This window comes from Ochotona princeps, chromosome 7 (genome assembly GCF_030435755.1).
Source record: "Ochotona princeps isolate mOchPri1 chromosome 7, mOchPri1.hap1, whole genome shotgun sequence".
In the NCBI taxonomy this organism is placed as follows: domain Eukaryota; kingdom Metazoa; phylum Chordata; class Mammalia; order Lagomorpha; family Ochotonidae; genus Ochotona; species Ochotona princeps.
Genome location: NC_080838.1, coordinates 62,766,167 through 62,791,859, shown reverse-complemented (window position 1 = coordinate 62,791,859; position 25,693 = coordinate 62,766,167). Strand labels below are relative to the sequence as shown.

The 25,693-nt window shown below is 37.7% G+C and overlaps 1 protein-coding gene across 1 annotated transcript in view; it reads right to left on the bottom strand.

The window, feature by feature from the left end:
• PRKG2 (protein kinase cGMP-dependent 2) overlaps positions 1-25,693 on the bottom strand; it is a 95,357-nt gene that overhangs the window by 14,629 nt on the left and 55,035 nt on the right. Inside the window, exons 7-14 of the mRNA XM_004590610.2 lie at positions 24,160-24,237; positions 22,558-22,652; positions 19,588-19,656; positions 14,795-14,893; positions 13,095-13,248; positions 11,241-11,377; positions 9,152-9,241; positions 6,716-6,857 (exon numbers count right to left, since the gene is read on the bottom strand). Coding sequence (XP_004590667.2) covers positions 6,716-6,857; positions 9,152-9,241; positions 11,241-11,377; positions 13,095-13,248; positions 14,795-14,893; positions 19,588-19,656; positions 22,558-22,652; positions 24,160-24,237 — 864 coding nt within the window. The remainder of the gene's footprint in view (positions 1-6,715; positions 6,858-9,151; positions 9,242-11,240; positions 11,378-13,094; positions 13,249-14,794; positions 14,894-19,587; positions 19,657-22,557; positions 22,653-24,159; positions 24,238-25,693) is intronic.

Below are 25,693 nucleotides of genomic sequence, written 5' to 3'. Positions count from 1 at the left end.
TTAAGGAGAAGTCATTATTAGCCTGTGATATCTTAGGCTGGCCCTGGCTGAGGATAATCAACTAATGCAGGGTTATGAATCATTGCTACTTGTTCATGTCTTTTTATAATAGGCCTTTCCACTTCTCTGAGCCTCTGTTCAATGAAAAGAATACACAGACTTAATGAGAAAGAAGGCTGAAGCTGTAGAAGGCCCCCCTCTTAGAACAACATCTATGACTAAACCCCTGTTCTGTAAAACCATATTTTTTCCCACAGAGGCGCAATGCACAGATTTTTTATGTACAATATGTACAGATACTGTTTTAACAAAACTACCTTCTACCTCCCTAAGCAAACAAGAGCACAGTTCCCTGGTTTCAACATGCACCTTTTAATAGCCTCACTGTGCATGAAGTATCTCAATAACACGGCACTAATCTTGGCTGAAATGCAAAATAAACAAAATTAGCATTGCAAGATAAGTCCCTACCTAAAATAGTATGAGTCTGTAGTGATTTTTAATATTTAAAATATTTTACTTTAAAGAAATTCCTAGAGACTTTTCTTTTTAACTGTACTTTGAGTATTGTCACTTAACAGCAATAGTTTCCTCATTGGAAATAGAGAATTTAAACAGATAATTTAAGGAAGGCATTTATTAGTTTTCTTTTCATTCACACAAAATGATTTGTAAAGATTATAATCCAATAGATGGCTGGAGATACCATAAAATTAAACTTGTAACCAGCTGAGATTAGCAATATCTACTTACTCCTCAGAGAAAGAACCAATATGAGAATCTTGGTTAACTTTATAAAGACTGAAATTAGAGAGGTAATAAAGCAATGTTTATAACTGCATTTGAATGCACACATGCATGTGTGGAACTATTATGCTTTGTAATTATGTCAAGCTCTTTCAACTCATGTTTTTTAAAAAATTATACTTACATGTCCCTTTTCACAATAACTGCAAGGTCATCAGCTATTGGGATATTTTCTAGTTATTTTAATTTGAATTGCTGACTTTGCTTTTGGAGTGCTTACACATTGGTCCAAAGAGATGGCAACAATGACATCATAATTTCAAAAATAATTAAAACACCATTTTCATTGCCTCCTTTGCTCACATCTATTTTGGTTGGATTTATTTGGTAAGAGTAAACTGAACCTTAGATCCATGCAAAGTTATTTGCCTAAAATTGCGGATCTCAAATCTTCCATGTCAGGTTGTACATATTTTTTATAAAAATAAGTCTGTTTCTGTCTCAGAATATCACAGAAATCACCACAAAGCCTATCTTTTTCCTACGTCACCCTTCAAGGCAAGGGGGGCAAGGCCCTTTCTTTATTCATTCAATGAACACTGATTGAACATCTCCATTCACCAAGTTCCAGGGTATGGACCAAGTCCTAATCGTCGTAAGGCCCACAGTCAGAATGATAGAAAGATAACAAGCCTAAAAATATATTTTCACACATTAGGTGAGGTGTTGCCATTTGCTAGGAAGGAATACACACAAGAGTTTGAGACTGGGAACAGCAAAAACTTGGAAATGAGAGGTATAGGACAAGACTTTTTCAAGGGTGAGCATTTGAGGAAAATCTAATGGAACCTGAGTGAGGCTAGAATTAATGGGTGGGGGGAATCCCAGAGCCTATGAAACTGTGTCACATAATGCAATGTAATTAATAAAACAAAACAAAGCAAAACAAACAAACAAACAAAAAAGAATTAATGGAACTAGGGTAAAGAATTTCTCCAGGAAGAGCGCTAATGCAAAGGCTCTGAGGCGGCTTGCATGGGTAAGTTCAAGGACTGTCTAAGCCACAAGCTGTGAGCAGCAGAGAGGCGGCAAGTCAGGGCAGAGTGTGGAGTGGACTGGAAACCACAGGGTGATCTTCAGATGTATTTTGCTAGTTTTTTTAAGCCTGAGAATTTATTATGCAATTAAGAGAATGGGTGTGACATGGCCTGATTTTTATTTTACAGGGATCATTTTAAGGCACCAGGAAAACAGAACTGCACTCTGCCCCCCTCAACACTCACAACATAACTTTTTCAAATTCACCTCCAGAAGGATCTCTAGAGAGGTTGTACACAGATATCCCCATGAAAGCTATTATTAAACATGGCTCACATTATACTAAAAGCTTAAAAAGCATGAAGTCTCCAAAGATTTTTGGTAAATGAGATAATTTTAAGATGCTTCCAAAGTTGTAAAGTGATTGGAACACTCAGAAATAGGAAAATGCAATCTGGCTTGCTGGAACTGATATATAATAAGTTTAAATTTTTTTTCCCAGAAGTTGATTTCTGGGTCATTAAATTTGTCAGATAATAGTTCCCTCAGTCACTTAAAAAAATGGACACAAGGTGACCACTTTGATTAAACCAAATGATTCACGGAGACAGAACATTCCAAAAAATATTTACATAGAATTTGTAGGGTACTTCGTTAACCCAAGTCTAGACAAGGGTAAAATGGAATCTGTTTATTCTACTAGCCAGTAACCAATACTGCTTTAACTGCCTTGTGATACTAACATCCATCCACTGAGCCAGGCAAAAATGGAAGGTTTCAATCAACAGGAAATGAGAGTGATGGATTATAAAGTGGAGGGTAATAAGAGTCTCACAGTGATGACCAGAAAGCAGCTAGGAAAGATGAAGGAAAGATTTGTGCACACCAAGACAAAATGAAAAAAGCTCTTGAGGTTCATTTCATACGCCCCACCTCTTTGACATCTAACTTGAAATACAGGAACAATTCCTTTCTCCTATCATGTTCCCTAACAGGGTTTGTATTTCCACAATTACATCTCTAATGGCAGCACTGTCTAATTGTGTGTGAATAAATCTGGCTTCTAGGACAGAGTCATTATGTTTTATTCATTTTCTATCCATATAGCATTTGTAACACAGTGGACAAAGAAGCATACTTGGTGGAAATGGAAAAAAAGAGAGATAACCATTAACTCTGGTTTTAATATGATATATATTGGGAACTAAAAAGGTGGTAAATGCTTATATCAGATGATATTTGAATCAGGCATAAAAAGCAAACTTTTTGTTGCAGAAAAATTTCTTGAGGAAGTAAAGCTTGTCTCAAAAAAAAAAAAAAAAAAGCATCAGCGTTATGTGTTAAGTACATTAGTGGGAAAAGCTTAACCAGCATAAATAACAGTGGTCTGGCAGAAAGAATATGGCTGGACCTGAAGACTATTTTTCTTTCTCAACTTAGAAAAGAGCTGATGCATATAAAATAGTGGAATACATATGCAAGTTATCAAGCATGAGAATAAAAGGAATACCTCCCAATACTAACACTGGTTAAGCAGAAGAAAGGCAACAGAGAAACTGTATGTCCCTCTAGTGGGTTCCTCTTGCCCATCACTAAGAGGTCACAATTACTCTGATTTTTGCAATTCTTATTTGTTTCAATTTGTTTCTAATTTGTGCATGTATCTAATAACCTATATCCTAAGTCATTTGCAAAATTGTTTTAAAATCATTTTTAAAATTGCACATCCACTGTACCTCTCATATCTGGGACCTGGGCATATGCTAAGACTCCATCTCATTTGTATATACAATTGGGGTACCACCTCCTTCCTTTTACAAAGAGCTGGAACGAGGAATAGTACACTCTTTCAACTGTGGGCCTTACTTTGAGGTGCTGCCCCCATTTTATCCCCACCACAGAATGTACTGGGACATGTAGGTCTCATTTGCACTGGTTTCTGCTGCAGGCTGCCTTGGTCAGACCTCTCCTTCCTTCCAACTCTACTAACCTTCCTCTTGGATGTGCCTCCCCATTACAGGTACTGTTTTTGGTTTTTCCTTCCTCTGTAGTTTCCAGGCAGCTCTTTCTGCCAATTGAGCTGTGTATTTCTCTATGTGTTGTGGCCCACACCCATGCGTGACTATGTATTTATTCTCTCATTGCTAAATGAATTCTGTTTGTATTTACAAATGAAAAAAAATTCTAGCTATTGTGAGAAGAAGTCATGGAATCTGTCTCCACATTAATTTTCTTCATCACAAATTGCTGCTTTTTTTTTTTTTTTTTTTTGAGAAGCGAGGGAATCTTCCGGTATTAGTGATTCAGGGATGCAGGCTGCTCCAGTGATGGGGCTTTGCTGGCTTCCGTCAGTTACGCTCACTGGCAACAAGACAGAAAGTACATGGAGATGAACTATTCAGAAGTTTTGGAGTGGCCTACATTGCCTTCAACAACATTTCACTAGCTAGAACTTTGCTACATGGCTACACTAACCAGAAAAAGGCTGTCTCGCTCTGTGTTCAGAACACAGAAAGGAATACCTTATCGATTTGTTTGTGGTATTCTATAAATTCTTACATTTCGCAATAAAGCTTGCACACATTTTGTTAATTTGTCCAAGATGCACTACACTTTCATGGTTTCCTTAAATGGTATTTGCATTTCTATTTATCAGCCATGTTTCTGATGCTCAAAAGTAATACTGAGTTCTTACACTGTTAATCTTATATATTGCAAGCACACTAAACTTTACTTACTTCTAATGAAATGAAAGTCCCTTTATTTCACACTTAATTTCAATTATTATGTTCTTAATTTATTAATAAGTGATCTACTATTTTCCTTTCAAATTTGTTTTGATAATCTCTGTTTTTCTCTCATTTTATTTCTCTCATTTTTAAAACATGTTAAATCTGTTTACACTCTTTGATTACTCCTCCTACAGGGGATAGTTGTGTGTCTGCACCTGCTCTTTGTGTTTCTGACAACTAATGTTCATCAAAGCTTTTTTCCACCAACACTTATCTTACTTCTTTAAAATACAAGCTAGTATTCCTTGGAACTCTATCTCCAGGAATTCTTTGTCTCCTGGGTTGAATGCCTTCTTCCAGAGAAAATACATATGGCAACTTGGACAGGCTCCCAACATGGATTCATTTTCAGAGAAATTCCTGATTAAATTTTTCCATTTTTAAAGACTGTGTACTCAAACTCCATTTAGACCAGCCTGCAACCAGGAGTCCTCAGAGCAGATTTTTGTTCTTCAAAGAACAGCCAATCATAAGGAGCGCCTGTTTCCTGGCATATTCTCTGTCTTTACACATTTGATGTATTTTTCCTTGTTCTTTGTTTCTCTGAGCACTCAATCTGCATGACTCCTGGCTCTGTACATTAGTCTCTGATTAAACTTTCAATGCTGCCCACATCCAAACTTGGTCTCCTGCCTCCAAAGGGGCCATTTAAATCCAAACCGCTAGGTCACCTGGCGACTGCTGGGCATACCCACAGTGGCAAATTCAGTGTTTGAGTTCCACCATACGCTATACTTGAGCCTGGTTCCCAGCCCCGAAGGAATTCACATTCTGTCTCAAACTTGGTCATGCATTTGAAATGCTATAGGTCATGTGTCAGTCAGTACTTTCAGACATGTTAAAAGCAAGAGGAGTTCAGCCTTTATCGTTTAATATAGTTAGTTAGCAATTGTCAATCTTTACTTCTTTGCGATCTCTAACGGCTTTAGATATAATACTTTATTTAGCTTGTTGGTAAATGATTTAGTAGGTCTGGTAACAATAAATAACAGGAGAGTTGCTGACTGGTGTGTCCACAAATACTGAATATGGCATCTGATTTCATTTTTTAAAAATGTCCATGAAGAGGAAGAGAGGAGTCTAACGCATCACTTGCTTCTCCTGTGGTAGTTTCCTTCTGGAATACTCCAAAGGAGTTCACTAAGATCTGTGGGAAGCACAGCCACAGAAGGAATTGTGAATAAGTAGAGTGATTGAGGCCTTGTGTTCGTACCTCACTAGCTCTCAAAGCTATCTTTCACGGGCAAAATAAAGCTTGAATGGATCAAAATGTTTCTTGGAAAGTTGCCAGATTTCACATGAAAGGACTTTTATGTCACTCCTTTACCACGGAAGAAGTATCTTGGCAATTACAACAGACACATTCAATTCTTAAGGCGACATTACACAAATACAACTTGTGGATAATACGATCCCTTACAGATGGATAAGCAGATTGTCAAAGGTTTATTTCAGAGACCTTAGACAGGGTAACTGCTCACTAAGTGGTAACTCTTGGTTATTTCCTTATATACTCCTGTGTACTTCTGAGAAACTCTTACCATCCTTGGAATATCTTTGTTCCATTCAGAGATGGCTGAATGTCCTTGGAATCTCAATGAACGGGCTCAGGAAGACACCTGTGCACCTGAGGCAGTGAGGACTGTGCAGCTCAGGCACAGCTTCTCACTAGGAGCTGCTGATGTGATTGGCAGCATTCTCTTTAGTGATATAGGCAAAGCGGTTCATTTAGAGGAAAAGAGTCAGTCCGCAAGAAACATGCAGTCCTATAGCTGAGATGCTCAAATCCCAGTTATATAGAAGAACCACTCAGATTTTTCAAAAGTTTCAATTTTATGTTTCTCTTCTCTCTATATACATTTTGCAGAAGGAACCATACTATATTCTTTCCACGTTCTTCACAGCCAGTTCCTATGCGTAGTATGAATCAATGAAAATGCAATTTAAATTATTAAACAATAAACAATGCATTTCTAACATGGCTGCCTGCATTCATCAGTTCAATTTCAAAAGTGTCCCTAGCTCCTCCAAGTAAAAATAATAGCTGTTTCAATATTAAAAAGAAAATTGCAACATTACCACAATGTTGTTTTTGGAAATATTTCATGCAACACAGATAATGAAAGAACTTGTCTTACCAATTTAAGATAGCCGTCGGCATCTAGAATTAAGTTTTCTGGCTTCAGGTCTCTATAGATAATACCAAGTCGATGCAGATAATCAAATGCTTCTGTTACACAAGCTACACAGAATTTGGAGGTGGATTCGTCAAAGCTGCCCCTGTAATGACATGTATATTCCTCTTAGTAATCTGCATATGCCTTATTGCCACTGTAGCAGGTGGATAATGAATCTTAAAATCATTAGAGAGAGAGATAGCTGATTGTTTTCTGTAAATAGAAATAGGGAATTTGGAGAATGGTTATAGTATTCCAGTATTGCTGAAAGGAGATAAACAGAAAAAAATGCAATGGTAAACTTGTCAGACATCCATGTCTTTTAGGATATCACACTAAAATTCATGTTATGTGTCCAGTGAATTAGAGGGATAGCTCTTGTACACAAGGACCTCTTCACTAGATTTAAAATGTCCAAAAATATTCGTGGTTATCACATATGAACATTAAAAAAATCTTTTCTCTTAGACATCCATGACAGACTCTGGAAAAGTCCGACTATGTCAGCAGGGATCGGAAATCAGATTCTGCCAAGTTACTGCTTGAAAAATGGCTATGTGACTACTTTCATGTCTTTTTATATATAGCTTGTGATGGTGGCACAGGGAGGAATGGAACCTTACTCCTTTACTTCTTTAATCACTGATTATTTCTTACAAAGGCAAATACAATGATGGAGCAGCAGAAGCAGAAAGAGAGAGAGAGACTCCCTGTTCACTAGTTCACTCCCCAAACAGATATAGTGGCCAGGGCTGGACCGTGCCAGTCCAAAGCTAACAGCTAGGAGTTCATCAGGTTTTCTTCCCTTCATCAGGCACTCAAGAACTTGGAGCCATCCCTATGCTGCTTTCCCAAGTGCATCGGCAGAGTGCTGAATCAGAAGTGGAAGAGTGGCAACTTGAACCAGCACCTAAATGGGATGCATGAAGAACAGGCAGCAGCTCTATTCTCTGTCACAGATCTCTTATTTGAGTTCCCCTGGGTCAGCCTTTTGTGTAGCCTTGCTATGCTTGGGCAGTTCAATTGTTTTGAGTCTCAAGACATACAAGGAAGATAGGTTTGCTGTGTGCGTAACAGAATCTTTACAGCTATAGGAACTCCCTCTTCTCATCTTCTATATAGATTCAGATTTTAAAAAAAAAGTCTTTTGCAAGAGGTTAATACTCTCGTAAGTCCCATCAAAGTCTCCCCACTCTTCCAGTTTCTCCTCCATTTGAATCTATCCAGCATGTTCCTCATTCATGACAGTTACTTTCTACCTAGCTCTCCAATGGTTGTTCCTTGTCTGGGTCGGCAATTCTCTGCCATGAATGCATATCAGAACTACTTGGGAAGCACTTTAAAAAGCATGTACTGCAACTGATCCAAATGAAATAAATCAGTCACTGGTGTTAAGATCCAGAATTTCTTACAAATCCCATGGGATTGCATTGTGTGGCCAGTGTGGAAAATCACTAGCTGAAGGATGATGGTCTATATGTTTGTCCTGGCATTAAGCCCCCACAGTCCAGTGCCAACCTACCTTCCTGCTTCCTCCTCATCTGCCCATCCTCTACTCAAATCCTTCTATTCATCACTCATGAAGATGCCTCACAACATCCTCAATTACCTGCTTGACTTGATTTACAGTGGTTTTCCTGCCTAGCCTTCCATACTGTCATCAGCTTCAGAATTTAACTCAAATCCTTCCTCTCCCATCACATTGTAGGTTTTTGTCTCCCTTCCTGGGAGTTCACTGTCTGCCTGTTCCTTTAGGATCTAATTCCAAAGTGTCAACATTTTTGTTATCATTTAGTTTCACATTAAGTAATGAAATGTTTTTTAAAATTATAAGAATTGTTTTTCCAAATAAACTCTAAATTTGTTAGAAAATAAAAACAGTTTGTGCTATTTAGAAACCCTCTCCACACTGCCCACCATGGCACCTTTTACACAGGTGGAACTCAATAAATATCTATGGTTTTCATCATGTAGAAACCACTTTTTTTTTGAAACTGAAAACTTGCAGACAATTCCCTTTGGTTTGCAGGAAGGGCTTACCCCCACTCCTGTCTATCTTACTCATTCTGCTAGATAAAGATACAGAAACATCTGACCTTAGACCCTACCTTAACCTCCCACTAGTCTGGTAACCTACGACAGTTAGTTCATGGGCTCCCTAAGCAAAGGGTTTTTCTTTTAACACCTAAAATTAGACAACAGTAATCACTTTGGTGCAAATGATACTGTTTTAATGTGAGCTAAGAAAACACAATTACTTTATTGTATGAAATGATAACATATTCCTATAACCATTCCCAGAAATTCCCTTGAGACTTCTTTAAATGAACATCAGCATAGCATACTTTAGACCAGATGTCAGTAGACAAATGTTAGAGTTTGTGGCCCTTTCCTTACCTGTCCCTTAATATGCTCCACAACTCCCCACCCAAGCAGGCCTCCAGGAGCATGTAGACATACTTACTATCCTTGAAAGTTCGATACAGTCTGTGAAGACAGATAGAAACATGGTTATTATTAGAAACCTCATTTAAAAACCTCTTCATAACTACTTAAGAGTATCATCAATAGCAGTTGGAACAATGACCCTCATCTTCATACAAATTTCCTATAGCTACACTGGGCATCTTGCCAAATTCACTTTGATCATTCCTGTTGCTTTGCCATAAATTGTCCTCCCTTCACCCACAGACTGGATTTCTGTCTTAGTTTTACTGTCAAAGCTTTTATGTGTTCTTCAAGGTCAAGTTACAAGCTGTCTTCTTTAGAGAGCAGCTAAATGTTCCAGCTATAAGATCCTTCTTCCAGAAAATCAGGCACCTGGATACAAATCACTGTAAAAATCATGTGGCATAACTGAGAATCATGTCCAAGACTTGTGTAACAGTGGAAACAGAGTGGGGTGTGCGCCTGGGAGTAATGCAGGGTTGAGTAAAGGAAACAAATCTGGAAGGAAGGAAAGTAGAGTTACAATCCAGATTCAACAAAGGCTCCAACTCCCAGTGTCTGCCCTCCTTGGATTCAAGATGTTTTTGGAGAGAAAGAACATCCAAGCACAATGCCTCAGCTCCAACACTCCAGTGAGCTGAGGAGATGGTGCCTTCAGTAGGAGTGGGGCCAAACAAGACACCATATTCAACACTGGGTGAAAGTAATTTCAAGGTAGTAGCAATCAAGAACAACCTGTTCTCCCCTGCCCCATGCCCAGGCCAAAAGAGACAACAGAGGAGCCATGTCATGTATGAGTAAAAGCAGCACTCCGGCAAAATGATTCCAAGATTGAACTTGACAAGCAAGCTGCCCATTCTCAACTACCAGATTGGACATTTATTAACTAAGCATCATCATAAGCATTCATTGAACATATATATTCATTTGGTTATTTATATATCATATACTACTTATACATTATTAATAATACATTTTTATTAAATAAAAGGATTTATTTTTATTAAATAAATATATGTGGCTGGTTCATGTTAATTTCTTAATAAATGCTGTCACTAGCATTTAATTCCTAACATCATTATCATCCTGCTGTATGCCAGACTCTGCAAAGAGCTGGAAATAAGAAAATGAACACAACCTAATTCATACCCTAAAGCTGCTTATCATAGACTGTTAATGAAATAATTTTAAAAAGGGCATTCTGAGAACATAGCTAATATAATGGTAATTGGATGACTCTCTAAGCATTGTCGGGGTTCAGACTTCTTTTTAATCTTGGAAAAAACATAGGTCTGGGAATTTGGATAGGTAGTAAGTTTCTCTCAAGGCATTTGATCAAAAAGCATGAATTCTATTCATTATAGCGGCATTTTACATGACCCAGAAATCACTAAAACTGCACTCCTGGGCATTAAGACATTTGAAAATAAAAACTGGCTTATACCAGTAAGCCATAAATTCATAAGTGAAGAAAACTAGGGCCTAGAATAACTTACTTATTTTCCCTCCAATCTTTGACCGTAGCTACAGGAAAAAAAAAAAAAACATAATAGGAGCAGTTTCTTCTGGTGTTTGGTCACTTCTAGAACCACGGTATTTCCTTGGCAAAGTCTACAGGCCAGTTCACACAGAACCTCAACAGCAGCATACTCTTCATTGGGTATCTTAGAAACTCTTGCTTCCCCAGTCCCAAATTCTACAATGGAATTCTCTCTCTCTCTCTCTCTCTCTCTCTCTCTCTCTCTCTCTCTCTCTCTCTCTCTCTCGGCTTGCTGAAGCATAAAAGCAGCTTAAAAACTCTAACTCCAGATCTCAAACTTATAACCATGGCTGTGAATGGATTGGAAGATTTAGAGTGGAATCTTCTCTTCTTCATTCTTTTTTTTTAAAAAAAATTTATTATAATTTTATGATTCAGTTCCATAGGCCCCAGGATTTTCCTCCCCACTCCCCAAATTCCCCATTCTCACTAAATCCCCATTATTATTACAATAATAAAAATCAAGCTTAAGTCCTGGGATGCCAAAAACTTGCTTACTTCACAATGAATGGAGAACACAGCTCTTCCAGAATCCTTTTTTCCGAGTAGACATGCTCCTGCTGTTTAGTGTCCACTATGTGCTTTTTCCTTATACACTTCATAGCAAAGGCAACATTCTCATTTTTTACTTTAACCTACATAAGAAGTAGGAATAGCCTTTACAATTAAAGTATGGGGAAACTTTTGAAGCATCTATATAAAACACAAAGTATATATCTAAGCGTTAAAATTGATTTGCCTTTAAATGGTAGAGATAAGCCCTCTAGAACTGAGTTCGTTTTATGTGTAAAAAGCATCCTTCTATTACAATTTCCCAAGCAATTAACATATGTACTTCTAACATGCATGTATTGAAACAAGAGAATTGTTGAAAGATGTACTATCTGAATTCCAGGTTCTGATTTTGTATGAAACATGAAAAACTGAACAGAATTGCAAAAACGCTATTACTTCTTCACATTTTTCTTTGATTTTGAAACCAAAGCATGGTAAACTTAAATTCTAAGTGTGTACTAATATAGTAGCTATGTAACTCATGAAATATTTAAATATAAATTAATGAAACCCAAAAATTTAGTTATTCAGTTGCACCACTGGATCCATCCAGTAGTTACCATATTGAATATGCATATAGGACATTCCCACCATCCCAGAAAGTTCTACCAAAAAATGTTATTCTAAATGCATATCAGGAATTTTCCAACAAACGGCATAAAGATTTTATAATAGATATTTTTTTCTGATAGATTCAAAGCGCTGTTCACAGACTGCCATAAACAAGTAACTAAGATTGTGTAGAACTGATACCTTGTGTTTTGTCATAGTTATCATTACTGCTGCCTATGACCTTTTAAATTAATAGTGCAACTATTGTTTCACTTATTATTAACATGGGAAACAGATGTCAAAACATCATGAATTGAATCTTTTGCAATACTCTTTGATAAAAAACGCATTGCTAATCAATATTGCTTATATCTGTCCGTATGACCCAAGAAACATAACAAATGTTCTTTGCCTTAATACAGTTTCCTCCTCCTGTCAAAGAACAAATGCACACTGGGAGTGAGGTGTCCAGTTCAGGGTCTCCTGCTGCATTTCCAATCTGCTTGTGCGCAGTGCCACTGAGCAGGTGTGGGTGTCGGCAGACGTCTGGAGATTGATGATGTCCAGTGAGCCAGTACCAATCTGGGGTACAAATGGGACGTGGCAACTGCCAAGGGTTCAGAGCGACCTGTACCCAGGAAGATCACAGATCTATGTGTTGCAGCTTCCCTGGAACACTTGATCTAACAGCACCCCTTCTGCTACTTCTTGCAAGCTGATAATTAAGCCCAGATAGGTAGCCATGTAGAAAATAGAAAGGAAAACATACCAGGTTTGAATTACACCCTGTTCTCCAAATACATTCATGTTATTTTTTGTTTCTGATAGAAATTTTGAGCAAATAAAAAAAAGGAAAAGTCCAATACAGACATTGTAGTGGAGCAGCTTAAAAGATCTAGCTATACATTTTGAAAGGAAACATTCTTATTTCCTCTGGTACTACAGAATGAATGTGTCATGAGTGTTTACATAAACACATTTTTGCTGCTAAAAAACATATCAGGGACTGTCTATGTGAGACCTTCTCTAGTAACTACCGACCAGAAAAAATGAAAAAGCAAGTGATCTAAAAACCTTGAAATAGCAGCTAATTATACAATATACAGCAGGAAAAGTTAACTGTCTTAGTTTCAGCTGAAATTTAAGATAGCAATGACAATTCGTTTTTCTTCTAAGATAAGCTGGAATAAACAAACAAAAACAGTCAAAGGCTTCTGTCAGATGCTTGAAACGTAAACCCCTTACAAGCTCAACTCTTCCGAACCCACCAACGCCCAGTGTGGCGATAATCTCAAGGTTCTGGAAAGGGGATGATGAGGAGAATCTGGCCACCTTCTCCTTGAGCTGAATCATCTCCAGAGACAGTGCTTTGGACAGCTTCCAGTTCGACATGGATCTCCTGGGCAAGAAATGTCAAACTTTACCAAGGGTGCCTTAGCCCCACACTTAGGACAGCTGTATTTCAACTGTAGTTACTGCAAGTAGTCAGTCATCACAAACGCTGGCTAAACTCTGATAGGGTCAGATTCAGGTACATTTGGTTAGAAAAGCAATGAAATACACAAACAACAATCTAAGATCAGAAATCAAACAATCCAAAAGAGACGAAATGCATAAATTTTTGTCACTTGAAACATTTCAGGGCCCAGCGCGATAGTGTAGTGGTTAAAGTCCTCGCCTTGCACGCACCAGGATCCCATATGGTTGCTGGTTCTAATCCCAGCGGCCCTTCTTCCCATCCAGCACCCTGCTTGTGGCCTGGGAAAGCAGTTGAGGACGATCCAGAGCCTTGGGACCCTGCACCCGTGTGGGAGACCCGGAAGAGCTCCTGGCTTAGGATTGGCTCAGCTCCAGCCATTGCACTCAATTGGAGAGTGAACCATCTGACAGAAGATCTTCCTCTCTGTCTCTCCTACTCTGTATATCTGCCTTTCCAATAAAAATAAATAAACTTTAAAAATATTTCAATAAAATTGTGGAAAGACAAGTCCCAAAATGAGTTAATTACAGGTAATGAAAAGCAGAAGGATATTTGCATTGCTTTGCACGGGAGCGTGTCATCCCAACAATGCCTGCTGTGTTGGGCCACTTTTGGTCAGGTCTTGAAGCTTTTCATAATTTACACAGAAACCATGAAAAGGTACATTTCTTCCATTATATTTGAGTCTTACTGTTTGGAAATATTCATTTTATTCTTTTAATTAAGGTTAACCGCACTAGCTTTGCCTTCACAAATTGTTACTGTAAAAGGATTTTGACATAAAAGTTGCAAATGTATTCCTTAAAAAAACTATTTAGGTACTGATTGAATGTTCTAATTTAATTCACCCTTCAGTTTTCTAGAAATTTGAAAAAATAGCAGCAGTAGCATAGTCTGCTTACCATAAAGCTTAAGAATGCACTCTTCAAAATGTTTCGACAATTTGCAATTAGCAGATTAGAGTTCTCTGGTTAAAAACAATCTTATTATTACTGCATCTGGAGCCCAGTTTAATCCTTCCCCTCCACATACATATAATTCCTGAGCCAATATTTTCCTTATATTTTGAAAAATTCTGTCTGTAATTCTGCGCCTTGCCTGTCATCAGATGTTAATGTGCCCTTGGGTCAGGTCGCTAGACAATGTCAAACTTCTCTGTTCTGACAAAAATCTCTTCCCCAATCATGGCATTTCTAACAATCCTCTTCACACCCAAACTAAAGGCGTCGACTTCCATGTGTAATTGTTTTAAATCACATATTCCATGAACATATTATGGGTGTAAATAATCCCCATTCCACTGGTAAGTGGCATCTTTGGGGAAGAACAATCAAAAAGACTCCCAGCATTCACTAGTGCAGGCAGAGGAAAAATGATGACCACACAGGGAATCCTGTCTCTGTGCCCCTCTCTTCCTCAGCTACCAGAGGTCACACCGAGTTCAGGAAAATGACCCTCGACTTACTTTGCGTGTCTTTTTTCATCATCGCGGTTCAGGTTTGCTACATATCCTTCAAGGTATTTTTGGAGATCTTCAAATGTCCCCACAGTTTGGTTGAATGTTCTAAATGAAACAACACAAAACCAAATAAAATATTTACACTGACAGTTACCAAGACAAGTTGATATCTTTCTTAAGCTTATAGAAGACTAATTTTATGCATGACTTTGGAAATTGGTTTTTTAATAATTTATAGACTATGAAAGATGCCATGATATTTAGAATTGATATTAGAAGTTGTATAGTTGATTCTTTGCATTTACAAATTAGACAAAGGCTAGCAAGGAAACGGAAAACATCTTCTATCATTTCCTGCCACGTTTTCCTGGTTTGACATCAATTTGTTGTCGTTGTTGTTTTGCTTTGGTTTTAAAAGATAGAGGGAAAGAAAACACTAATAGCCCATAACCGTTATGATTTGCCTACAGCAGTTATGAAATCTTCTAAATTTATTAAATTAAATGACTATTTTTAAAGACAATGCTAGAATATATCATTTTTCTTCGTTAATCTCCCCTTTTTAGAATATATCAATTTTCTTAGGTTAATGTCCCTATTTCAAATTTTTTATGACTAAATGCATCTTATTGTACTTTATCTTAGTTGTTCTCTGAGGTTCAGTCAACATCTTTTTACCACCTGCCCTTCATGGATGATGTATTCATTGATGATATAGCTAACCTCCCTGTACCAATAACTGTGGTAACACTCTAGCCCATGGAGAAAAAAAAATTCATGTGCTGACCAGTGAAAGAATAATTTTCCAAGTCACTCATCCAATGTGTCTTATCTCAACATCTAGCAATCCACATTGTTCTATGAATATTAGATTACTTCTGTTTCCCAGTATAAAGTCTTATCCTTAAAAACAGAGACCATGATAGGCTAATTCTCCACCCTATTATGCTGGAATCCCATATGGGCGCCAGTTCATGTCCCAGCTGCTTCACTCACAATTTAGCTCTCTACGTACCTCCTGAGAAAGCAGTGAAGGTTGGACCAAATCCTTGGCCCCTGCAACTACATGGGAGACCCAGAAGGAGCTCCTGGTTCCCAGCTTTGGATCAGCTAAGCTCTGGGCATTACAGTCTTTGGGGGAGAGAACCAGTGGAAGGAATATTTTGTCCTCTTCCTCTTCTTCTCTCTCTATGAAATCTGACTTTCAAATGAATATACGTAATTTAAAAAAAAAAGCAACCAGGGCCCAATGCAGTAGCCTAGTGGCTAAAGTACTCGCTTTGCATGTGCCGGGATCACATATGGGCACCAGTTCGTGTCCTGACTGCTCTGTTTCCCATCCAACTCCCTGCATGTGGCCTGAGAAGCAATTGAGGACAGCCCAAAGCCCTGAGACCCTACATCTGTGACAGAGACCCAGAAGAAGCTCCTGGCTCCTGGCTTCAGATTGGCTCAGCTTCAGCTGTTGTAGCCACTTGGGGAGTGAACCAGCAGAGGGAAATCCTTCTCTCTGTTCTCTTCTTTGTATATTTGACTTTCCAATAAAAATACATAAATCTTTTAAAACAATGGTGACCATGTTATAATGACCTGAGTAACATATACTGATCTGAGCATTCTGCCCAAGTGATTTTGATCATTCTGAATGCTATCGATCTCACGGATCGAAGGATGAGTGAAACTTTCCAACATGCACCAGTTGACACAGTAAACTATTAAACTAACACTACATATCGTTTAAGCAAACCTTACATAACAGCAATGCCATAGGTGCCTAGTGGTTCTCGGCTAACTAATAATAAAGTCGAGTTTATACAGCTACAACAGTCTAGCAATTTCTATGCATTCAGAAGTTGTAGCCTGAGGCGAAACGAAACAATTCCTTTCAGATTTCCCCCACAATCAAGCGATGATGGAGATGTCACAAATAGCACTTTCCACTAGTTTTGAGCTCTTGCCATAATGAGTTTTGCACATGTTTTATCATATTTCAAGAATGAGAAATACAGTTCAACCCTTAACTCTGATTATACTATATTCTTTCAAAGCATTTCTTCAAATCTTGAATTAGAAAAGAAATAAAAATGTCACAGGCTTTCAGTCACTATATTTCATTGTAAAGATGGTGCCCTTTATAATCTACCATCTGGCGAACACTTTCCATATGCCCAAGACTAACTATATCAGATGCTAACAGTGAGATTGGAATGAACAACTTACATGTTTCTACATTCATGGAACTTAACATTGAGAAGACAGATTTAAAAAAGAGAGAGTGTGAACAATGATGTGATAAGCTGTATAGGGTGTTCTGGGATCAGTATCTTGACATCTTAGCACACACTCTAAGTCACTGCTATGAAAATCATGTAATTTATCATTCAAATGGGGACATTTTTCTGAATGATCTGAAGTGCCAATACCAGCTCTCACAGGGTAACCAAACATACCAGGAAGTCTAGGATGTAGATCAATCTATTAATGCCTAATTCAACTTTTCCCACCCATAGAATAAATTCATGAGTCTTTTAATGTCTACTGTGCTTAGCACAATACTGTGTGTATGGCAGAGTTTGTAACATACACAAGTAGATTCAACATTTAAAAATTATAAACATGAATATAATTTATAAAGTATGTAAAATCACAAAATCCCATTCATGAGTTATGAATATATGAATACAAATCCTTTTCATGAATTATAACTTATTAAAAAAATTGGTGTATCTGATCATGGAGAAAAGAGTTTTTCTAGTCTGACATCTTTTAGGCCTGGTGTTTTGAGAAAATTCATAATATTTTATCACAGTGATAATGCTACTCAGGGCAGGTATATGCTTTTTAAAGAACTCTTACAAAACAAAGCATTATGGTAGTATTGTACCAATATATGTTCTGGTTGACAGGTGATATTCAAAAATCACTTTTATATGAACTCACTGACAAGTTAAGCCCATTTCCACCCTTTTATAAATTACATATTTATTTATTTATATGGAAGGTGGAGTTACAGAGAGACAGAGATAGACAAACGGACATGGACACAAAGAGAAGTCTTCCATTCATGGTTCACTCCCCAAATAACCCAAGGGCTAGAACTCAGTTCATCTGAAGCCAGGAGCCAGCCAGGAGCCTCCTTGAGGTCTCCCATGTGGGTGCAGGTGCTGAAGGACTTGAGACATCCTCTGGAGCTTTCTCAGACCATTAGCAGAGAGCTGTATTGGAAGCAGAGCAGCCAGGACACAACTCCGCATCCGTATGGGATGCTGGCACTGCAGGTGGAAATTTATATACCACAATGCCAGCCCCACTGCATCTCTCTCTGTGCATGTCCTGAGAGTCAAGTAGCATGGAGGAAAGAATATCGAAATATAAAAACTAGGGCAATTGATCCTGCTCCGTCACAGATGGCATTGTCGGGGCAATTCTTTAATCTGTGTGGTACTCATTTTCTTATCTGTAAGAAAGAGCATTAAAATAACTTAAAGTGTTGAGAAATGTCACAGCAAAAGTGTAGCATAGTGGCTAGGCCGTTATTTGGCACATCCCCTCTCATGTCAGTGTCTGGGCTTGAATTTTAACTCAGTTCCTGATTTCAGCTTTCTGCTAATGCGCTGTATGGAAATAATGATGGTTTAAGTAGTTGGACCCGTGCTTGCTCTCTGTGTGGGAGAATCAGATGCATGACCCAACTTGTGGTGTGAACCTGGTCCAGCCTAATGTGGGAAGTGAGCTAAAAGATAGAAGATACTTCCATGTCCCACTGCTCATCTGTCTCAGCATTCCTCTGCATTTCAAGTAAATAAAGCAGATACATTTTATGAAATGACTTTGTAGGCATGTAAACAATATTATAGTCAAACCTTGTGAATAGCGTTCATCTCTGAAAGATGTATGGAAGCAATCATTTAATATTTGGAATTTGCTTGACACTAGCATAAAGACAGCCGGAAGTGCTGAGGGATATGGCTCAGCCATGAGCTGATACTTGCACTGTAAATTTCAGGATACTATCCTTTTATTTAATAAAGATCTTTCTTAAAAAGATCTATTTACTTACTTATTTACTTATTGCAAAGTCAGAGATATTTAGAGAGGAGGAGAGACAGAGAGGAAGATCCTCCATCCGATGATTCACTCCCCAGGTGACCACTGATCTGAAGCCAGGAGCCAGAGCTCTTCCAGGTCTTCCACGCAGTGCTGGGTCCCAAGGCTTTGAACCATCCTCAACTGCTTTCCCAGGCCACAAGCAGGGAGCTGGATGGAAAGCTGGGCTGCCAGATTGGAACTGGTGCCCATATAGGATCCCGGTGCGTTCAAGGCAAGGACTTCAGCCACCAGGCCATTTTTTTTAATAAAGGGGGATATTCAGAAGTTTGTAGAAGATGTGCACAATGAAAAAAACTGCATGAGTTTTAAGACATTTTAACTGCTGGAGTTATTTTAGAAATTAAATTATGAAATGGTCCATTATGTGGCATGAAAAGATCTGTAAGAACTTTGGTACATATATTTTTCTAGAAGATGGAGAATTCAGATGATTCTCCTACTGACATTTGTGTACATACTTTGAACGCAAAATATTTAGCCTGCCAGCATCTGCCACTGGCTCAGACAAATTCTGATCAGAAGATCCAGCACATTGCCATGAATGTTTATAGAATGCACTCTCAGTTGAGGTTTGGCCAGCATTTCCAAGCAGTGATGAATGAGCAAACAGAGCATCCCCCAGAGTAACAGAAGGCCAAGTCTTAAGAGAGGCAGCAGCAGCCTGCCTTCTCCACTATCGGTATACTCACTCTCGGTCGATCACCAGGCAGGCAACATCATTTTCTTCAGCAATAATGTTTGCTGATCTGACATCATCACTGTCGATGGAAAAGGAAAGTCAACTTTCACCACAGGTAGAAATCAAGCATCCATTCTTATTAGGCAACATTTTACTTTGCTTCCAAGAACAATTCTCACTTATTTAACAGCATAATTTAACAACACTTTAACAACGTAACATTCTTCAACAATATAATTTTTACTCAAGACCTTCACCTCCAAAAAAGGGGCACTTGAAAGGTGTCCTAATAAACGATATGAAAACCAAGAATTTGAGAATTTAATTGCACTAAGATGGAAGAAAACCAAGGGTCTACAACTGTATATGGAATCTTAACTCTGAACTTGTGAGAACCAAAAGCAAATAGCTCTCCCCTGATCCAAAGGGACTTCCTAATAAACAGGGAGGCAAAGCTGAAATTATCTTGTCAGAGAAATTTGCTGTGAAGACAGTAAGATAGGTGACATATAATAAACCCTAGAATAAAATCCAGCACCATATCATCGATTTATTAAATAAATACTAAGATACTTTCATTTCACAGATTGTAAAGGAGCCCATTAGAATTTCTATAAATCATGGCATATCTTTCAGGATGGTGAGAGACAGTATAGCTAACAGCAATGTCTTTCTCAGCTATACATAATAGAACATTGCATCTTACAGCTGACATCTTAGATATAAGTTGCATTATTATCTGAGAACATCAATGGACCACGTATCGGGCAAAGTGATTCTCTGGATATAGAAATAGTGGATAGAGATGGTAGCAATACTTAGATAACTCTTTGCATAGACATAATAGAGATAATTGTGGGTTAGGTTATACATTTCATTTGTAAGTTTAGGGAAAGAAAAGGTATGACACTCCTTTTGCAAGTCAGTGTCATGATTCTGATTGAAGATTTTTCCCTCCAGACACATAATGAGACACTCATAAGTGTCCTCAAGTTTCTTTCATGGTAACTGCGTGTCATGGGTTTAGTTTTACACATAAGATTTTGAAAGATCTTCCAGGAATGTTTCAGGTCAAGTCATGGAAATAGGTAAAAATCTAGGAAATACAGCTACATTCAGCAGCCCTAAAATGTGATAGAACAAAATGCACAAAAATGTAAATGTGAAGATACTGTCTTCAACTTTCCTTCCCACTAATTTTAGCCTTAAGATTTCCAAGACTTTGGGGATTTGGGTGTCTATACCAGTTATGCAGTCTTGTGCTTATCACAAGAAAATGCTCTAGCTGGCTAGATGCACCATACATTTAAATTCCAGCACAAACAGGCAACATATTTTCTTGAAGAACAATTTTGACTCTATGCTACATTTATAAAGTTCTGTGCAGTGGCCAGCTTGTGGCGTGGCAAGTTAAACCACCACAGAAAATGTTGGCCTCCCATTTCAGAGTGTCAGCTCAAGTCTCCGCTGCTACCCTTCTGATGAAGCACGCGGAAGGCAGCAGGCAATGACTGAAACCCCTAGTTCCTGTCGCCCATGTGGGACACCAGGATGGAGTTCCTGGCTCCTAGATTCAGCCTGGCCCAGAACTGTTGCTGTTGCATCCATCTGGGGAATGAACAAGTACATGGAATCTGTTTCTCCCTCTCTCTCTCTGCCTTTCAAATAAATCTTTTTTTTTTCAATAAATGAAATTCTGTGCAATTCTAAGCTTTACTGGCTTTGCTTAGAAGCATGAGAAAAACAAAATTCTACGGTAAAAGGAAGGCATGTAAGTTTTGGATAATGATCTGCAGCATTATATTGCATGAATAGCTTAATGTTCAATTACAAAAGCAAAATGACAGACAATTTTCCTATTATTTAAACATCATCAGCCACTGGAAAAGGAAACGTCCGCTTACCTTTGAAGTCCACTTTAATTAAGTTATAACTTAATTTATTACTGTTTTATTATTATATTTGAGACTTTAAAGTGAAAGCTTTCTAATTTTTAAATAACCAAACTTATTTTCAGTAACTTCCAAATAATTTTTTTTTGCTTTGTACTTATAAAAAAACGGCCTGATGTAGAAGTCATCCTAACTGGGACTTCATAGACAAAATTTAAAAACATAAGTGTGCAAGATTACTGCTCCTTGTCTAGGAGCATAAATTTGAAATAAAAGCACACAGTCATAACATAAATATAAATGCTAAGTGGTGTCTTAAGTGATTCCAACTATTCATTCAAAAATATACAGAACTCCAAAACAGTGTGTTATTTCAAAGCTTAGCTTGATACTTTAAAAAAAATTACTTATATTTAGGAAAATGTATTTTTTCAGATTTGAGGTTTTATGAGTTCCAGGAAGTACAAAGTGTCCTCTGGCCATTTGATTAGCAGTTTAAAAGATTTCTTTCATGAATGAGGGCAGTGGTAAATAAACTTATATCTTGAAAGATTTGAAAGTTCAGGTACAAATTTCAAATATACTCTGTTCAGTTGCTTCTAGGACTTGCAATATAAGCCGATAAAAACTCTTAGTAAAAATGTTATTTTATGTATAATGACTTAAAATCACTGAAAACATGAAAATTCACTATTTTATGACTTTTTCCCCAAAGGATAAAAATTAAATGAGAAAATATTTCAAACCTGGAAATACAGAATCTTATTCTTGAGGGAAAATAAAAGATTTTGTGTTTTGATTCTTTTTTACTGATGTTTTTTCAGCTAAGAATTTTAATAAAACACTGGTTTAATTTTCAGTAACACACTTAAGAAATTATCAAGATTTCCCATGCAAAGTCAGTATATTTATTACCAATACAATGTAACATTTTAAAAAGAAGCGAACCTGTAATTTTTCTTTATCCCTGGATATTTGCTGCCATTATCTGGGCAGCTCAATTTGACAACTCCGAATGAATGACTTCACATGCAAAACAACCAATGCATTTTATTGAAGTCTGGTGAAAAAAAAAATCATGCATTTACCTGATAAGAGCTTTCTCCCCAAAGTATTCTCCTTTCTGCAGAGTTTTAATCAGCTGTGGTTGATCATGGCCCTCTGTGCTCTGTGTGACCTTTACCTGAACAATGTCAAAGAGGGAGAGAAGAGAGAGATTACGAAGGAGAAGCTGAACACATTATGTTTTCAACCAAACCCTCTAGATTTGGATAAACTTGATGACCAATATAAAAGACAGCCTTTGCTTCGATCTTACATCAGTCTGTTGCACTCAGCACATGTTGCTGGTTGTAGGGGAGTCCCTTGCCTTATAAAGAAATTATTCTAAGAGGAAGACTACCCCATTCAAACCCACCTTTCAAACTGAATTTATAGAAAGTAATCACTTTCTCAGTGATGCTCAATGAAAATAGCAATGGTTCTGTGGAAATTCTTGATGTTCCAAAGACCTAACAGATTTGACACATTAATCAAGAATAAAACTGAGGAATATTGAGAGTTCTAAATCTGGTATACACAGATTGGTGGGACTCTATAAATCCCATAAAATTGAATGCAAAGCCAATCAAAAGCCTCAAATTTCCCTTCTGTGTCTAGAATTGCTTCAATTCACCACAGTAAAAAAGTTGTTTCTTGTTGACTTGAAATTTTCATCAGCAATTTCATATGTTATGTTGAATTGAAAATTGAAATATAATAGTGATGAATGCCCCATGCCTATTAGCTAGAGTTCTAGAAACCATGGGATCTAGGTTTTTTTTTTTTTTTTTTTTTGGCGGGGGGCGAGGGGATGGTGAGAATTGATTCTGAGTGTTGGAGACTTCAGAGATTTGAAACTTTTCATTCATATGTTTCCTTCACCTGGGGGCCCCGTTTAAAGTTCAACCACAAACCAGTTTACAAAGGGCAGTGCCTGACTCTTTGAGGATAACATCTTCCGTGGAAGAAGGAACATTTTGAAAAATCTAACAGTTTATAAACTCATGTGCTCAAGAGCTTAACTCTTTCCCCATTGCTTTTGGGTGTGTGTGTTTTAATCTCTGAGGAACATTGTTAATGGTCAACACAGAAACATCTGGCAATGTGTGATCCATTTAAGATTTAATTAAAATATCTACTTATTACCTAATACCTGCAGTGTAAAATTTGCATGGATACCTTAATCAATTTATTTGTGTATGAGTTGTAAGTGGTGTGTTATATTGGTCCTATAACTTCATGCCTGTCCAATGCTGGTCTTAATGAATTTATTATCTTTCACCTGTTGTTTGGCATAATGGTTGAATGGGGAAATGTTCTTGGACTCTTGGGCTGATGGTAGATCAAACACTTATAGGTAGTAAGGATTTTACAAATAAACTAGTCATGTTATACACAACGAACCCAAGTAAACAAGAAGTCAAGGTACTAGGATATTCTAAGATTCTGCTGTCTCAGATCGAACTCATTTCCTGTGGCTTGTCCTGCACACTCAGCATTAAGACAACAACTTAGGACTTTTAGTAGATGCTTGTTTACTTGTTCAATGTAAAGGATGTCTTATAATACAGACGTGAGCACTGTTTCATTTTTTGGAAAAAAAACGACACTTTTTTATTTGTTACAAGTAAAATTCAATTAAGATTTACCTTTCCTTTTGCCAAGATAAAAAAGGTGCTTCCCTCCTCGCCCTCCCTAATGATGTAATCTCCTTTGTCATAGTATTCCTATTGGGATGGGAGAGAAAGAAAAGATTAGATCAGGTGGAGATGTACAACTGACGCAACAGGCAACACAATGCCTTGTGTCCACACCTGCTTCTGCTTATTATAACTGTGCGATTTTCTTATCTTGCAGTCATAAACTGTAGAAAGGTACGGAGAATTTTCATGCGTTATTGAAACGTATGCTATTTCCCTGGAAGCACTGAGTTTCAAGAATAAGGACCTTCAATGTAAATTGAAATGTAAACAAGACACTGAAATGCAGGTGAGGTTCACCTAAATCAGCTAGCTATAAACCGCTTTGGCAATTAGCAATAATCTGAAACTCAGCTCTCGAGTTTAGAAAAGACAAATGCTTATAAGATAAAACTAAAAGATTCGTGATGGATTAAACTCTCCATTCTTACTTTGCTTCAATTTGAACTCGTCTCAAAATCATTGTGCATCTCTTAATTATTTGTACAAACAAACTGAACTGCTAAATATTTTTAGTGGCATAATTAAAACTTAACAGCTCTTACACTCTTCTGGGGTTCAAAATAAATACCAAACTAAACTATTTTTAATTGTCTTCCAATACTTTCACGGATATTTATTCTCAACATGTTCTTACACTTACAGCATGAATATTACTCCTACATTTAGTAATCATACCTTTTATTTGCATAGTGCTACCTATACAAGATACTTCGGCATCTCGTGAAAGAACGCATAATATCTGAAGGAGTGAAAAATACTTTCTAGTCAAGTAGATCTAGGTTCAAATCCAAGTTCTGTTTTGGATTTTACTTTCATCAACCCCTAACATTAAAATGGAAACATTTGTCTTTAAACATTTAGAGAAGTACATTGGTTTTCGATGGTTGCCGGCATAAATAACCACAATCACCATGGCTGACAACATCTTTTTACAATCTCTTGGTTTCTATGGGTCAGAAAGTCCAGGCACACCATGACTCAGCTTGTTTCCCCATTGCCATCTGCAGACTGCACACACAGGGGCAGCATGGCTGGGTTGTTTTCGAGCGGCACAAGGGGAAAGAGTTGCTATTAGGATTCAGTTGTGGGGTCAGGTCCTCTTTTCTTCACTGCCTCTCTGTGAGGCAAGACTCTCAGCTCCTGAGCTATCTACAACTGAGAGCTGCCAATAGCACTTCAAATTCCTACTCTCAGAATTTCTCCAGCTTCCACTTCTCCATCTCTTACTTTAATATCTGCGATCCTAAGTGCATCTGCAGAGTTCCCTGTGCCACATAAGGACACTGTCACACAGTCCAGAGATTAGGATCTGGACCTTTGGAAGGACACTTCTCCTTAGAACAACACCAATCAAAGGAAGTATCTTTCAAGGCACTAAGGGCATTACTAGCACAGCAAAGAAGTAATGATTGTCACATTAAGGAGAGGGTGATAAAGATTTGCTTAGCTGTTACATCCAGACTTAAGTTCTCTGTTGTGT